General features: G+C 44.6%; 1 protein-coding gene across 2 annotated transcripts in view; it reads left to right on the top strand.

Moving 5' to 3' along the window:
- Positions 1 to 15,265, top strand: part of SCAMP4 (secretory carrier membrane protein 4) — a 32,529-nt gene extending 17,264 nt beyond the window's left edge. For both annotated transcript variants that reach the window (XM_024208225.2, XM_024208224.2), the window contains exons 4-7: positions 4,048 to 4,204; positions 8,594 to 8,695; positions 10,404 to 10,521; positions 11,602 to 15,265. In XM_024208225.2, coding sequence (XP_024063993.1) covers positions 4,048 to 4,204; positions 8,594 to 8,695; positions 10,404 to 10,521; positions 11,602 to 11,778 — 554 coding nt within the window. In that variant the 3' untranslated portion in view covers positions 11,779 to 15,265. The remainder of the gene's footprint in view (positions 1 to 4,047; positions 4,205 to 8,593; positions 8,696 to 10,403; positions 10,522 to 11,601) is intronic.
- Positions 15,266 to 16,621: the final 1,356 nt, after the last annotated feature.

The following is a 16,621-nucleotide window of genomic DNA, read 5'->3' as shown; positions in this document are numbered from 1 at the left end:
GATGAGAGGAAAGCAGTGGACGTGTTATTCCTTGACTTTAGCAAAGATTTTGAAGTTTGATATGGTCTCCCACAGTATTCTTTGCCAGCAAGTTAAAGAAGTATGGTTTTATTTTGTCGGCAGGAGAGCTCTCTCCTGCTGATAAAGAGCAGCTACACTGCAAACCTTACAGCGCACAGCTGTGCTGCTGTAAGACGTGCAGTGTAGACATAGCCTAAATGTTGTGATAGGGATCTGGAAAGGTGTGTTGGGGAGGGTATTGATCATTGTGCAAATGTGTGGGAGTTCAGAGGCTTTAGTCAACAAACAAAACTGAAGGTATACAAAGCATCGTGTTGTCAACTTTGTATGCATGCGAAATCTGGATGGTGTACAGATGCCACGTTCTGAAGCTGAATCACTTTCCCATGGGCTGTCTGAGGAAACTGAGGCTAAGCTGCAAGACAAGGCTCCAGATACTGAGGTTCTCATATGGGCAGGTATTCCGAGCATTCATACTCTGTTGATGAAATCACAGATGAGATGGGTGGGCCATGTCACCAGAATGTCAGATGAGTAACTGCCAAAGAAGATGTTTTATGATGAACTAAAGGAGAGAGCTCTCAGGGAGGCCATAAGAAACGTTTCAAGAACTCCCTCAAGTTTATCCTTGAGGCATTTCAACGTTGACCCAGAGTGTTGGGAAGATCTCGCTCATGATCGTTCTACCCAGCGAAGTCATCCATACTGGAGCTACCGTCTATGAGCAGAGGAGAGCTGCTGAGGCCGAGCAGAAGCGCCAGCAGCGTAAATCTTGCAACAGCAGCTTGTCCACTGTTAATCAACTAACCCATAGGGACATCTCTTGTTCAGTGCGCCACAGACAGTTCAAAGCTCAAATTGGCCTGATCAACCACTCGGGTTCACAGAAACCAAACCAGTCAGTGATGTCATGGTCCTCTTCGAACTGGAAGGATGAACAACATCATCATTGATTATTTTGGCAGTGGAGATATGTCTGCAAGTTTTGCATCTGTTATGGTTGGGTTGGTGCTGCTTTGCATCGGTGTGTCCTGGTTTGTGGAGAGCTTGTTTGTAATGGTGAGCCTGGTGAGGTTGGGGGTTGTTTGAAGGCCAGAAGAGGGGGTTCAGGAAAGATTTTTTTTTTTTTTTTCAGGATGTGATCCCCATCAAGTATGGGTTGTAATTGTTTGATGATAACCTATATGGGTTCCAGTGTGGGGTGGTAGGTGACAACAATTGATAGGGAATCCTATTTTGAACAGAAGGTACAGTTGGCTCTCACTGTCCACTGAGCTTGTACTCTCTAGCTGAACAGTTCTGAAACCAGGAGTGGAAACTAAGCTTTCCTCTCTCTGGAATGAAATTAGATTAGACCTCAATGGGCAGACCTGTAGAAAGGGAAGGCTGGGCCAGGGAAATGCTCTTGAACAGGGGTTCTCAAACTTTTTTTTGCTGGCACTCCCTTTGAAAATATTTCAGGCTATGATGATTCCCCTATAAAAGTGACAACCCCCCACCATGCCATCCTTACTTCTGTGCTGCTGCTGGCAGCAGTGCTGCCTTCAGAGCTGGGTGCCAGGTCAGCAGCTGCCACTCTCACAACCCCCTACAATAGTCTTGCAAACCTCCCCTTTTGGGTCAGAACCCCCAGTTTGAGAAACCCTGCTCTTGAAGATGAAAAAATCCCTTTGCCCTACCAACCCTTTCCTCCCAAAATACCTGTCATCCCAGCTTCCCTTCCAGTTACAGAAATAACTTTCTCACTGAGGGACACAATACACACTTGATGCTATGGGTTTTATTCCAAATGTACAGTGTGTGTGCGAGAGAGATTTCTGTGTGTATAAACAATAGGATGATCTGTCACTTCATTGTTCTTTCGTTATTCAGAGATGCTGAAAAAAGCTCTAATTTTCTTGCCTGAAGAAACTGCTTGTCTCCTCCAGACTGACTAGTTAAATGTTGCATGCTGTAAAGCTGCCTTTGTGTGCGATTTCTAATTTTTAAACAAAGCGTCCCTCATTCAATTTAGTGGAAAAATGGACAGGTGCCAGCCATTTAGGCAACTGGGTCACATGTATGTCTGAGCAGACCTGGGCTTTCCACTCTGCATTTTAGATTTCCATCTGCTGCACATTTTCTGTTTGGGTCATGCTGGGTTTCTGGGATGGGTGGGGGAGAGAAACAGATCCATAGAGGAGACAGTGAAAAAGAGAAGACCAATATTTAAAATAAATACATACTAGAAGGCTGAGGGGTCATTATTTTAATTGGATTTGAACATTTAATAACAAAAGGTGTACTGAGATTTGGGGAATCCTGTACCAGAGCTCCCACTACTGGAGAACAAATGCCTGTGTAAAATCACATAACAAACCTCTTTTGCATCACAGCTTTATAAGCACCATTGGTTTAAAGGGTTTGTATTATTTGCTTGTTTTTATAGCCCGCAAGTTATCAAACTAAAAACTCTAGACTCTCCAGTTAGTCACTGGAAATAGGATTTAATTTTTAACTTAAAAGTGAGTTTTCCCTTTGCTAAATCTTAAGACATATGCAAACCAGGGCATTTAAAGCAAGTCTTTTGTTAACCTCTTACAGTTAACTTCTATCATGGAAATGAAACCTGCATAACTGAGAGAAGGGTTTTTTTTAATTAAAACTGTTTTTTTGGATGTTGTTAACCCCCATTTAACTTAAATGCCTGAATAATCAGTTAGAAAGAAACCTCTCGTATTAAAGATTCAGCTATTTATCTTCCCCGTATGATGTGTTGGTACACAATCATTTATTAATTGCTCAGTGTCCCCAGAGTGGGTTGGGAGGGGGCATATAATTGGCTGAACTTGCGAGACACTCAACTCGATGGTATAAGGTATCTCTGTCTGGGTGGTTAAGCATTGGAATTAATTGCCCAGGGAGGTTATGGAATTGCCCAGGGATGGTCTAGATAATACTTAGTCCTGCCATGAGTGTAGGGGACTGGACTAGAGATGACCTCTCTAGGTCCCTTCCAGTCCTATGATTCTATATAACTTTGTAATGCTCCATCCTATGCGTTCTAAAATTTCTGGGAATTTTCTAGGTATCAATAGGCAGAACTCAATTAATATTGCAGGAGGGAATCAGAAGGTGGAAAATGCCAGGAGCTCAGTGTGATGCCATCAGTTTAGCATAGCCACAGCTTCAAGCCCCTCTGTAATTGTATTTAGATTGATGGACGCTATTAAAAACATTCCAGTATAACACCCTATCGCATCTCTGCTCGTCCTCCCAATAGAGTTAAACAAGTTGAAACCTTGAATGATGCTTCTCCCAGACAGGAAGAAGTAAAATAATAATGTTGCGGGGGAGGGAGGACATGTGCAGACCCTGGCATTGAGGGATGTGGAATCCTGTTATGGGAGTTGGGGGAAATAGGGGGACACAGAGTCCCTGCCATGGAGGGCGATTGGGAGAGCCTGGTATAGGAGACTAGGGGGCCCAGAGCCCCTGGCATGACGGGGAACCAGTGTGGTGTGCGGGAAACCCACCATAGAGCCCTTACTTGGACTCGATGTGCTAGCCAGGGAAGCTACTTGTGCTGGGGGTGTTTTTTCAATGGGATGATTCCACTCCTTTAAAGACCCTTCTATAGCATTCTTGGGGCATAAAGGGACCTTGGTGTAATTAAAAATCTGTCCATTCAGTTTCTCTTTGTAACAATAGAGGTCCAAGTCCTGATCTTCCACTGATCCCTTCACTTGCAGAATTATCCACCCAGTTTTCCTTCCACTAACATATGCTCCCAAATGAGTCCCTTGTTTCCTCTACTGATATCTGCCCCATTCCAAAGCTGACAGTTCCTAGCAGCAGTTCTGCCAAGTTACAGCAGCAGCCATGCCTCATGGTCCGCGTGTTAACATCCACCCCAGTCATTTCATTGTGCTAACAATTCCTCCCATAACAAGTTCTCCTTGTATTATAATACAACCCATTTGCTTCCTCTTTTTCTGAAGCCAGCAAACAGCACGACTTATGCCCTCTCCTGTTCTCTCTTTATAGTTTACTGCATCACACTAGTGGTGAATCTAATTGGCTGCCTGGCCTGGTGGATTGGTGGTGGTTATGGCGTTAATTTTGGCTTGGCCATCCTTTGGCTTTTTCTCTTCAGCCCCTGCAGTTACATATGCTGGTTCCGGCCTGCATACAAAGGCTTTCGGTAAGTAGACACTCACCTTCTTCCTTTGATCAAAGGGTTTCCTCTGGGAGGTTCGTTCAGTAAACGATCAAGAAGACAATGCCCGCAAGCTGTTCTATCTGTCAGGGCAAAGATTAAGGAGAAAGTAAATGGAATATTCAGTTACAACAATATTTGGTTAAGAAAGTTTTTGGCCAGCGCAGGAGCTTATAGATGAAGCTATAGGGCTTCTCATCTCTGGGTGGCTGGTTTGAATCCAGCCAAGGTGGAGAGCGACTGAAAGTTGCTGCTGTCTGTTTGTTGTTTGGCCTGTTGTTGTTTGTATTATGATAATACCTAAAGGGATCCCATTGTTCTAATGCTGTACGGATATGGACTAAGAGCTAGGCTCTGCCCCGAAGAGCTTACAGTTGAAATAGACAAGACGGACAAAGGATGGAGGTAGTGGGGAAGGATACAGTCTACAAGCTACGTATGAGCACAGTGAAGAATACGATGATTAGTGAGAAGTATCCATGCCCACAAAACACCACCCTTGATACAAACTGACCCCTTGTTGGCAGAGAGGTCCAGGCCACAGAATATAAATATAAATAATAAATATAAATATAAACTTCACTTCTGTCTTGTCCCCATAAAGGGTTCCTTCAGAACAGGGCTAATTCATGTTGGTGAAGGGGGGCTTGCAACAAGATCTTGCATGGCTGATGACCATGCAGTTTGACCTATTCCGTGGTCATCGCAGCACTAATAGGTTTTGCACTTTCACAAGCATGAAATCCATATTTTAAAAATTAATGTATTGTGATTATTAAATATCCCTAGGGTTACTTAAGCATTCTCATCGCTAACGGTATGGGAGACATTCTTCTTAAAGCTTAAGATTTTTGGTTTCTCGGTTCTTTATGGGAAAACTGTACAGAAATACCTTGCCAAGAACTGTTCTGCTTTTTGTCTCTAGGCACAGCATCTAGTTACTCATATTGGGAGGGGGTATTTAAATAAAAGTAACCCACAAAGACCAGGGTTCTTCTCAAATGGCACAAATATATTTAAAATCATCCTACATTTATTTTTTTTATTAATAATCATTTGCATGTCTCTAGTGCCTGCTGGAATTGCAAAGCACTTTGCAAACATTAGTGCATTGAGCTTCACAACATCTCTTTGAGGGACTTAAGTTTAATCTCCATTTTGCATAGGGAAACTGAGGCGTGGAAAGGGGAAGCTATTTTCCCAAGGTCATGCAGCAGGTCACTAGCAGAGCTGACAGGAATCTGCCATTCCAGCTTCCTAGACAACCCTCTCTCCCCTCCTTCACTACCAATGTATTTTTTTAAATTGGTTAACCATCAAATTCTATGGTAAGAGAAGTTAATTTAGAAGAAAGCGGAAGCAGCTGACAGGAATAGAAGCAGACAGACTAAGGCCCTGATTCTAGAAAGCACTCAAGCATATGCTAAATTTTAAGCATGTGCCGGTGGGACTTAAGCAAGTACTTAACTCTAAGCATGTGCTTAGATGCAGATTCAGTCAAGCACTTAAATGCTCACCTCAAATACTACCAACTATGTGTGCTAATGTAGTGGATATTATTAAAACCATAGCAACTAAGTTTAATTATGTTATAGAATTCAAAGGAGGATAACTTCTAAAAGGATATGAAAAGCAAAGGAATTGAATCATCTGAAACTCTTAAAGGAAGTGAAAAATGAAATCTGAGAAGTTACTCTACTGGGCTGTGTTTTGTTTTTTTTTCCCCTTCCCCTTTCTTAATTCAAAAGTCCCTGGGGTTTCCAAGTCACTAGTAGAACTCTGTTCAAAGAGCACTTTCCATTCCAAAGTCTGGGAAAAATTACTCCTCCACAATGCTTTCCTCTGGGCTTTGTGGAGTCAGATTCTAATTATTTCTTTAATGCTGTTTGTATGTGTTTGTGCAACCGAATGCTGAAAGGCCCTTGAGATTACCCTGTGTAAATACTTGTATATAAAATCAATACCCTAGGGACAGACCAGCAAGCCACAGAGCAGTTAGTTTGACATTAGTTTGGAGGAGACTTTAAAGAAAATAGCGGTGTAATCAGGGAAATCTTTTTATGGGAAAGGAATACTGTAGCCAGATTCATTAGACCCACTTGCTATGTTTATTCCTGGCTGTTACAGCCATGGTAGATATTGGGATAGCGTAGTCTATGGATGCTTTTGTGAAACATTCACCATATGTCCACATCCAAAGTTAAATTAGGTGCAGAGCCTTGGCATGAGAGCAGAATGGTGGCAAATTTCCAGTGGAAAGGTGGATGAGAATTCACCTTTTCTACATGTTATAGCTCAGTGGTGTTCCACGTTTTTTCATTTGTGGATCCCTAAAACAATTTCAAATGGAGGTGTGTACCCCTTTGGAAATCGTAGACATAGTCTGCAGATCCCCAGGGGTCCACAGGCCACAGGTTGAAAACCACTTCTCTAGCTGATTTATTTGGGTTTCACTCTATGTATCTGAAGTGAGGTTTTTACCCACGAAAGCTTATGCCCAAATAAATCTGTTAGTCTCTAAGGTGCCACCAGACTCCTTGTTGTTTTTGTAGATACAGACTAACACGGCTACCCCCTGAGACTTGACACTCCTCTAGCTGATTCCCATACACCCCTTCAAATTGAGATGTCTTCACTATTGCCAGGTGATTGTCATGAGAGTCCATTTAAAGGTCCAGCCTGGAACGTTGTCCTTTCACTGTGATTTGATTTCAGTATTGAGACAGAATTACCTTAACCATGGACTATTTATCACAGGAAACGTGTTCTACTCAGATCCAGTATTCGAAAGGAGAATGCCATGATGGTAGCATTTTGCTCTTCTGTAGCCTTGTTCAACCCAGGCTATCTAGTCTCTTTCACAACACCCCTGGGAAGTAATAATACTATTGGAGACAGCGGGCCACATCTTCCATTTGACCTGCCCTTTGTGTAGCTATTCATGCAACTTGCCACGCACTTTGCACTGCTGTAAATGACTGCATAAGGTGCAGGGCAAGAGAGAATCAAGTCCTGAGGGTTTCCAACTTGCCCAAGGTCAGTCCCATTCTTTGCTCTCGCCATTAAGTACCAGATTTACAACAGTATTTAGATGCTTAAACATGCAGATAGGCCCCTAAGAAGAATTACATACTCCAGGGGAGTTAGGAACCTAACTCATTTAGTTGACTTTCAATGCGAGTTAGGTACCTATTCTGCTTAGGCACCTAGGGGATTTAAAAAAGCTCCTCTCTGCCTCTTTAGGTGCCTAAATACCTTTGTACATCTGGCCTAGAACACAGACCCTCCCTGTTTCTGTGATTCAATGGATTTGATGTAAATAATTTGCACTATTAAATATGTCATCAGGTATGAGTGGGTCCAGAGCTAAACTTCAGTTTAAAATGACAGTGTTCCTTGCCAAAGAATGGCTGACTAATATGGGTGGTGTTGCTAGATGAAGACACTGCATCTGATGGCACCATCTGTGCTACTATTGCTGTACGGTATAGCTAGAGCTCTGGTAGAGCTATGCTGAACCCCAGTGATGGAGAGGCCATTGAGCACACCTAGTTTTGGTAGCCACCATGCATACCTGGACCACAAACATAAACTCTACCGCTCTCGTTCAGTCGTTTGGCACCTGCCTGACCTATCCATCCAAAAGGCATAGATGCCGTGGACTTACAAAAAGCAGCGTTGCCTCTGAACGCCACTTATTTCCCCAGGCAGCATTCCATCCCATTCGTTAGGCTCAAATACACTCTGTACGTTGCTGCCAGAGCTGTTTTTCTTCCTAATCCATCCCAGAGCTGGGTTATCAATGGCTCATCTCCCTTAACCACAGGTGTGTAAACTGATGACAAACAGCCACTGAGATATTCCCAGCTAGGATTCTTGTTCACAATAATTGCATGTAATGCACATACAGGATCTGTCTGGCTGCCAGCACTCGTACCCATGTATTCCCGTGGCCTTGTGCCTGCTCACAAATGGATGGGTTGCATTATGAAAAGCACAGGTGTCAAACTGCATTGAGTTTAAACATGAAATCAGGATAATGCTGCAAGTGTCTTCTCATCTGCAAGAGGCTGCTGAGGTATTGGTGGAAAACAACATGCCTCTCTGAAGGTGGTCATACGTGTAATTAGTTTGTTAGATCAATTTCAGGACCTAGGTTTATTGAGGGAGATAAAGTTCTGATGATGCAGAGACCTGTATGCTTCCAGCCCTAGAGAAAAGGGGGTGGATATTAATCTTCAAGGTACGAGACTGAGTGGGGATCCATTGCTTCATGATAAAGTGTGTATGGAGAGAGTGGGGACATAGTAACATGGTACAGTACAAGGTGATAAACCCCATGGATTCTCCCTAACATCCTCTCTCATTTCACAGGTCTGACAGCTCTTTTAATTTCATGGCCTTTTTCTTCATCTTTGGTGCCCAGTTTATTCTGACTGTCATACAAGCAATCGGTATCTCCGGCTGGGGAACATGGTAAGCAGGATGCTCCCATGGTCTTTGAGTGGAGCACTCAGTCCATGTCTTCTCTCCGTCTAGCTGCAGAGATTTTTGTCTCAAAGATTCAGCTTGTGTTCCACATTTCCATGCATTAAATGCTGATGTTTGGGGCGGGGTGGGGAGGGAGAGTTGGGGGAGATAAGGAAAGGGGTTGGACAAAGAAAGGGTCCTGGTTGGAGTGAGGGCATGTTCTCCGCTCCTCTCGCCTCGCTAAGGTAATGACTGAATGTTACATGATTTGAGCCTGCATAGGATTTTCATCGTTCTGTTCTTTCAGGGCTACATGTTCCCCCACCCCAATAAATAGGGCCCTACCAAATTCACGGCCATGAAAAACGCATCATGGACCATGAAATCTGGTCTTCTGTGTGCTTTTATCCTATACTATACAGATTTCACAGGGGAGACCAGCATTTCTCAAATGGGGGTCCTGACCCAAAAGGGAGTTGCATGGGAGTTGCAAGGTTATTTTAGGGGGGGGTCACAATATTGCCATCCTTACCCAGCTCTCAAGGCGGCGCCCTGCCAGCAGCGGCACAGAAGTAAGGGTGGCAATACTATACCATACCACCCTTACTTCTAAGCTGCTGCTGGCAGCAGCCCTGTCTTCAGAGCTGGGCTCCCAGCCAGCAACTGCCACTCTCCAGCTGCCCAGCTCTGAAGGAATTGCCGCCGCCGCCAGTAGCAGCGCAGAAGTAAGGGTAGCAGTACCGCAATCCCCCCCCCCCCAGTAACTTTGTGACCCCCACAACTCCTTTTTGGGTCAGGATCCCAACAATTACAATATCGTGAAATTTCAGATTTAAAGAGCTGAAATCATTAAATGTATTATTTTTAAAGTCCTATGACCGTGAAATTGACCAAAATGTATCATGGAATTTGGTAGGTCCCTATCAATAAATAACCATTTCCCCCTCCATATGACCACACCATTGCAACAGAGAAGCCACCTGGGAGTTTGCAGCAAGGTTCTAACCTAGCTGCTTGGGGGGGTGAGTGAGGCAGTCAAGACATCTTATCCTTTCTTACCATCTTCCCCATGCACATAAGTTTCACTTCATCTCCAGTCTACAGAGCTAGAGTCCCAAGGTTCATCCTTAAATAATAATTGGAGGTTACGTTCTTGACCTTCCCGGTTTAGGTCACAGAAGGTTGGTAATTTAACCTGCCGTCTTTAGAGCCTGGATGCAAATCCTGCTGAAGCTAGAATAACAGAAAAGAAGGTGCTACACAGAGTGCTGGGTTTAAACACTAATCCTCAGAGTGCCCCATGAGGCATAGTATGACGACCTGTGGAAATGGAGACTCTGAGCTAGGTCAAGGACTCTCCGGTTCCTGGTTCTTAACCCCAGCTTTATTCCACTAGCCCCCACACTACCTCTACACAAGTGAAAATAAATTTGGTTCCCTTATGGACGTTTGTTTACCTCCTAAAACCTCACCATTCAACTGGCTTTCTCTAGTGGCCTGGAATTCAAATAGCAGGGGATGTTGCAGGTCAGGACTTGAGGTGCATTAACAGAGATGTGCAGGGGAAATATCTACCTGTGCTGCAGCTGGTTCTTGCCCTAGTTCTTACTTTTCCATTCATATCCTGGAACTTTACAACTCACTTGCAAATATTTTCAGGTTGGCGGTGAAAACAAACGACAGTGATACTTCTCTGTATTTCACTTTCTTCCAGTGGATGGTTGGCAGCCACTACTTTTTTTAGTACCAGTGTTGCAGCTGCTGTGTTCATGCTGTTTCCAGCCATAATGTTTACGATGTCAGCGGTTGCGATGTCCTTCTATCTCCTAAGGGTAAGTGCTTCAATTGCCTTTCTGACGTGGAGTATCTGTCAATTCTGTGCATCAAAGCAAAGTGAATCATCAGCTTAGTGGTCACTGAAACCACTCACATCCTAGAAAGTCGAGAGTATAGACCGTGCGGGGGCTGTCCCCCTGCCAAGCCAGATCCCTCCCTCCAGGACAAATCTAGATGAAAGGTTGAGAGTGCGATTGAGGGTTCTCTCCATGCAATGGAACCGTGTCCCTCCCAGCATGAATCCATGGACAACCATTGATTCTGAGAATTAAACCTGCTGAGACCCACACAATGACAGACGGGGGTGGTGGGAGGGAGATTCATGGAAGGATCTTTCTCCTTAAAGTGATCTGCAGAAGGAAAAAGCTGAAGAGCCACTGTCATGGGCAATACAACAGGAGAGACTTCACCAGTGTTGCACTTCATGGGAGGAGAAAAGCCAGAGGGGTAAGATCTGTCACACAAGAAGATGCCAAAGCTGACAAGTCCAGCAAAATATGTTCTCTACCCCAAAGCAGCTGCCATCAGGACAGTTTACCTCTGGAATGTGGGAGCATACTGCCGCCTTTGAGATCACGGATAGCGCCACTCCAGTCACGCGTTGGTTGGCATCTGTGGTAGGGTGGCTGAAAAAAAGTCACTCCTTCTCCTGCACCTCTATACACCCAGCTATATAATTCTCCTATCGTGCACCCAAGCTTTGCCAGTCTGGGATGCAGCAATTTCAGTAATGCTGAATTCTAGGTAAACTGACCTAGTTTGGGTGAATTGCTTCTAACATCATTACTATGCAATTCCCCAACCTGAGTTAGGGTCATAATGCTGCAGTGAGTTAAAAGACTGTATGTAGATCTTATCTAGCCGCTTCTCTGTTGCCATCTGCTGCACTGTTCTGTTTATAGCGCCCTTGTTCCTTTGGAATGTGGACACTTGAACAGAGATGTTACCAGATCCATGGGACAGCACTAGGAAGTGTCTAGTATATTAGGCATTAACAAAGTGACCGTAGCTCCTATTGGAAAGGAAACTAGATGCTTGTTGCTGATTCTTCCCTTGCTCTCTTGATTACCTACTAGGTACATAAAATTTACCGAGGGGCTGGCGGAAGCTTTCAGAAAGCCCAGGATGAATGGAACAGCGGCTCATGGAGGGACCCCCCGAGCAGGGAAGCTCAGTACAATAACTTTTCTGGAAACAGTCTGCCACAGTATCCCACGGTGCCCAACTATCCCACGGGAAATCAATGGCCTTAAGCAGCAACAGCTGTCAAACTGCCTGGATTATCTTTTTGGGTCTCCTCATTATTTTTATTATTTGAAAAGATCTTTTTTTTTTCCCCCATCATCTTTGGTTTTTTTAGTTCCCTCCTCCCCATGACTGCAGAAAATCTGTGCACTCAGCCTGTACTGCCTCCAGGGCTTTGCCCGTCTCTATTGGAACGTTTTATTTTGTGCACAGTTGCCAGTATTTGCCTTGCTGCAAACCGCAGAACTATTCGCTGCCCTTGCTTGGGGGAATCCTCCAATGATCAGTACCTGGAAAAGGCTGATTTTCCCCTCTGCGAAGAACACTTTAAGATGCTCTTTCCCCTGCCCTCTTCATTCTTATCAGATGCACAGTACACCTCCACCATCTTCCTGTTACCGAGCAGGGGACATAATTGGAAATGGGCATCAACTGGCATCTCCTGATGAGTTGTCTGGAATTTCTATTTCTCAAAGGGAAATGTCTCATCTATTTTATTTTGTGCCTCGTAAGATTGAAATTGGCAGCCAGGGCTCCCTTTTTGTTCATAAAACCCTTGAAGGTCTAAACCATCTCTTGAGTTCTCTGTAGTGAGAGAATACTTTAGATAACTCTGCCCACAGTGAGTGATTGCTGGACATTGCAACTGATTAGCAGAACCTGCACTCAGCTGGTGAGGTATCATTCTATTAGAATTCATTTTCTCCACCCCCAAAGGTTTTTCTTATGATAGGGTCTACATGTTTGAAAGTACCGGTTCATCTCACTTGTCTATAATCCTTGCTTGCTAATGGCCTGATTGAAAGCCCAGTGGAATCACTGACTTCAATGGGCTTTGGTTCAGACTGCATCGGTTATAGTCACTCTTATGTAGACAGCCAACACAAGACATAGGCACACTTAAGTCCCACTTATGCAGTGTCTAGGTTTTGTGCTGTCCCCACATGTGCAGGCCCCTCTCCCTCCTGATTGAATCTCACCCCATTGACAAACCCTTATAATGTAAATAATCTTCTGGCTACAGTTCTGTAGCCAGGTGGCGGATAACTATAAATCTGAATACTAAGACTGACTTGTGTGATTTGGGAGTAACTCCGTTAAAATTGATGGATCAGTCCTGATTTATTCTGACATAGCTGACATCTGAATCTGATCAAGTTTCTCATGCTTGTGAATTGTTCTCCTGCAACATGTCACCTGTTAGTTTACAAGACTATTAAGCATTTTGTAGTCTATCCTTTATTTAGTCATGCAGGACCACTCCCCATGTATACAGCTCTTCTCTCTACTTCAGCATGCAGGCAGAGAGAGGTGGAATTATCTTTCCCTAAGAAGTTGGTTGAGGGGAAGATAAAGGTTCTGTTGAGAGGGTCTTTTCTTGCTGAGAACGAGGCTTTGTCTACACTACAAATGCTTTGCTGGCCTAGCCGTACTGACCAGAGCACCCTAGTGTAGACATAGCGTATGGCGACAGAAGTTTTTCTGTTGGCACAGTAACACCACCTCGCTGAATGACATTAGCTGCGTTGACAGAAGCACTCTAATGCCTGCTTAGCTGTGTTTGTACTGGGGGGGGTTGCTGACATATCTATGTTGGCTGGGGTGATGTTGATTTGTTTTTTGTTTCACACCCCCATCAACATAGCTATGCTGGCAAAACTTTGTAGTGTAGACCTGGCCATAGTGTGTGTCATGGTGCTGACTTCCATCCTTTTATCTATTTCTCATGTCACAAGTACTGGAATCTGTAGGCAGAGCAGTCGAATTCCTTTCCATTTCGTACTATATCATCCCAAGCAATACAAGCTACAGTTTCCCGTTTCTCCTTAAAAATCTGCTACTCTATGTTGAGATTTTTTCCAATCAGCCTGTGAGACTTGGATGCCCAATTTCCGTTAATTTTTATGGGAACTGAGCCTCCAAAACCCTGCAGCAGCTTTGAAAGCCTCTGCTAAAGATCCCCTGAGGTGCTAAAAGCCTTCAACTTCCGAAGGAGACATGAGGGAGGTTTTGTATTTGTTCAGATCTGCAGACTAGTGCTGGATTCTGCTCTGTCGTGTTGATGTGAATCCAGAGTAACTCCATAGCTAACAGTGGAGTTATGCCAAATTTACACGGGGTAACTGGAATCAGAATCTGCTCCTGAAAGGCTTAGAAAAGGTCTCCAAGCTGGATGGAATCCATTTGCAAATGATCCTTTGAAAATGGTCTCAATATACAAGTGCCTTATTCAATAATATATTAGCTCTTAGGGGAGAGTTCTTCTTCCCTCAGTGCCCCATTCCCCATTTTGTTTAGTCTTAATTTTTTTCCCTATATGCATATATTGTAAATATTAGGTAACTGAAATGCATTACCGTGGGATTTGTGTGACATCTTTGTTATCAGATGGGCCAAAGGAAAAGCAACTGATTAACACTGGAGGCCAAAGCCTCCTTGAACTTCAGTTTAAAAGCAACATTTCCCATTGCTGCAAAGCCAGCCCTTTGCTGGGCCTCTCAAAATATCTTTCTAACGCATTCCTAACGCAATGACTTGTGTATGTGATTTGCTCATAAACACAAGGACAGATGCTTGGAGCTTTGCTAACAGAATACAGTCCAATCATGTTGCCGAACTTTTAGTTGCCTTCATCTTGCATAGAGTGTTGTGTGGCTTTTCTTTGCGTGCTTGCCATCGAAAGGGTGGTGAAAGAGAACTGCCTGTCATTTAACTCCCTGGAAATACGAACATGCTGCCCAGGGGATGGGTCAAAATTCCCAGTGCTTGGATCCTGTTAACGAAAACGGGAGTCCTGCCTGTAATTTGCCACATTGGGAAGCCTGAATATGGCGTGCCTGCCTAATCTCATCCTTGGAGGTGTGGCATATCCTCCGCCCCTCTTGGCCATTCTTTTCAATATGGGGTGACTGAGGGTGAGTCGTAATTCCAGAAAGTTGACTCAATCAATGTGCTGCCAGAACTGTTGTGGCTTATTTTTGGAATCATAGCTATATTTTTATAAATGTAATGTTTACATTAGATTTCCAAGGAACTACCAACGTTTTGGAGAATTGTTAACCTGGACTTAGCCAACTTTAATTTTTGTTCTGCATCATGTTATGTGGGATGCTTTGTGTCGTCTGTGGGGTTCTTTGTTGTTTTCCTTGCAGGCGTCAAATAAATCCTCATTCTATACACCGTGAGAAGAGCCTGGCTACCTTGGAGGTGTGTATGTATTCATGATGGTTGGAAGAAAATAGTGAGGTCTAGTTATCCCCGTTCAGTATTTCCCTCTCTTAGAAAACGCCAAAGCCTTCTGGGAAATAGGGGGTTTGGACAAGTAAAGGAACAATGCATTGTGGGTGAAATTCACCCCTTTGCTGGGAGCCAGTGCAAGGCATATGCACTATTTAATTTATCCTCTTTTCGCGCTTTTCAACTATAGAACTTTGCAAAGTCCTTTACAAAGGAGGTCTCGTTATCCCCATTGTGCAGATGGGGAAACTGTGGGCAAGTCACTCCTCTCTGTGCCTGGATCACCCAGAAGGCCAGTGGCACGGCTGGGAATAGAACCAAGATCTCCTGAGTCCCAGTCCCGTGCTCTATCCACTGGATAGGTGCTACTTAGGAAAGGTAGTGCTAGGATTCAAGCTGGTCCTCTGCACGGAGATGAATTTCAGCCTGAGGGGGTGTTGATCAGCCATGGGTTAAACAGGCTTATGCTGAATTCAGTCAAGTACGTACGTACACACACACACACACCACCCCCTAATGTTATCCTGAAGTTAAGGCGCCTCCTCAAGGTTGCTTAACTTTAGCCATTTTACTCAGAGCCAGAAACGCACTTAGAGAGCAGATGACAGTGAAAGTCTTCTGTCAACAGTGCAGACCCATTTGGTGTGTTCACCTAGGCCTACATTCTGGCCTCAGGAGGTCAGTGGCAGCTTTGCAATTCCAGTTGACTTAGTGGAAGCAGGATTTGGCCCCTGGGTGAAATTGACTGTAGTCTGGAGGACTCGCACAAGGCCCTAGGCACCATTTAAGCAGGGTGTAAATAGCTTGTGCTGACTACCTGCATGGGGGTGTAGGGAATATCGCTGCTAGTGCACCTCTTTGCACTGTTGGCGATTCGTTAATGGTAGTAAATGGCAACTGCTTCATATGGTGATTTGCTGCTGAGAGGTGGTCTTTCATCCCCAGGTCTCTGTTCAGTGCACAGGGATAGACTCTGCTCTCAGGCATCGATCTTGCAAATCCTTGCGTGGAACACAACAAGTGTCACAAGCGTGCCGCTCGCCAAGCCAAGTGTAAATTGGCATAGTCTCTTGCAATGAGTGGTATTGCAGCAGGAGCCGCTGTGCACTCACTCCCTAGTACACAAGAGCAGAGGGTGGCGTGTGGGCAGAAGTTGGCAGTGTCTTGAGATGCAGGCATGACCATGGCCTTCATCGTGCTACTGAGGAACTCAGATGCTCCCCTTTCAGGCCTCCCTCCAGTTAGGGGCGGGTGTGACTTGGCACCCACCCAGTCGTGCTCCTGTTATTTGTATTGCAGTAGTGCCTAGGCGCTCTAGTCGTGGGCCAGGACCCCATTGTGCTAGGTGGTGTACAAACCGAGAACCAAAAGTCCCTGCCCCAAGGAGCTTGCCTGTGGGATCAGGGTTCCCAACTAACTCCCTCTCAGCAGTGGTTACATCATGCCCCTACAGCTGGGGAAGATCAAGCCCTGTCTGTGTGTGCCTGGCCCCCGTGACAATGTGTACCTGCTTGTTGGCCTGACTTCTGCCACATTCCCAATGCCTGTGTGCATTTTCCTTGAGCCCAGAACATGAATGCTGTGTAACAGAAAGATTAAACTTGGTTGAGCAGT

The sequence above is a fragment of the Terrapene carolina genome, unplaced genomic scaffold, assembly GCF_002925995.2.
Source record: "Terrapene carolina triunguis isolate 2854851 unplaced genomic scaffold, T_m_triunguis-2.0 Scaffold194, whole genome shotgun sequence".
Lineage (NCBI taxonomy): Eukaryota > Metazoa > Chordata > Testudines > Emydidae > Terrapene > Terrapene triunguis.
The sequence above is the reverse complement of the archived record's forward strand: the minus strand, read 5'-3'. Positions and strand labels throughout refer to the sequence as shown.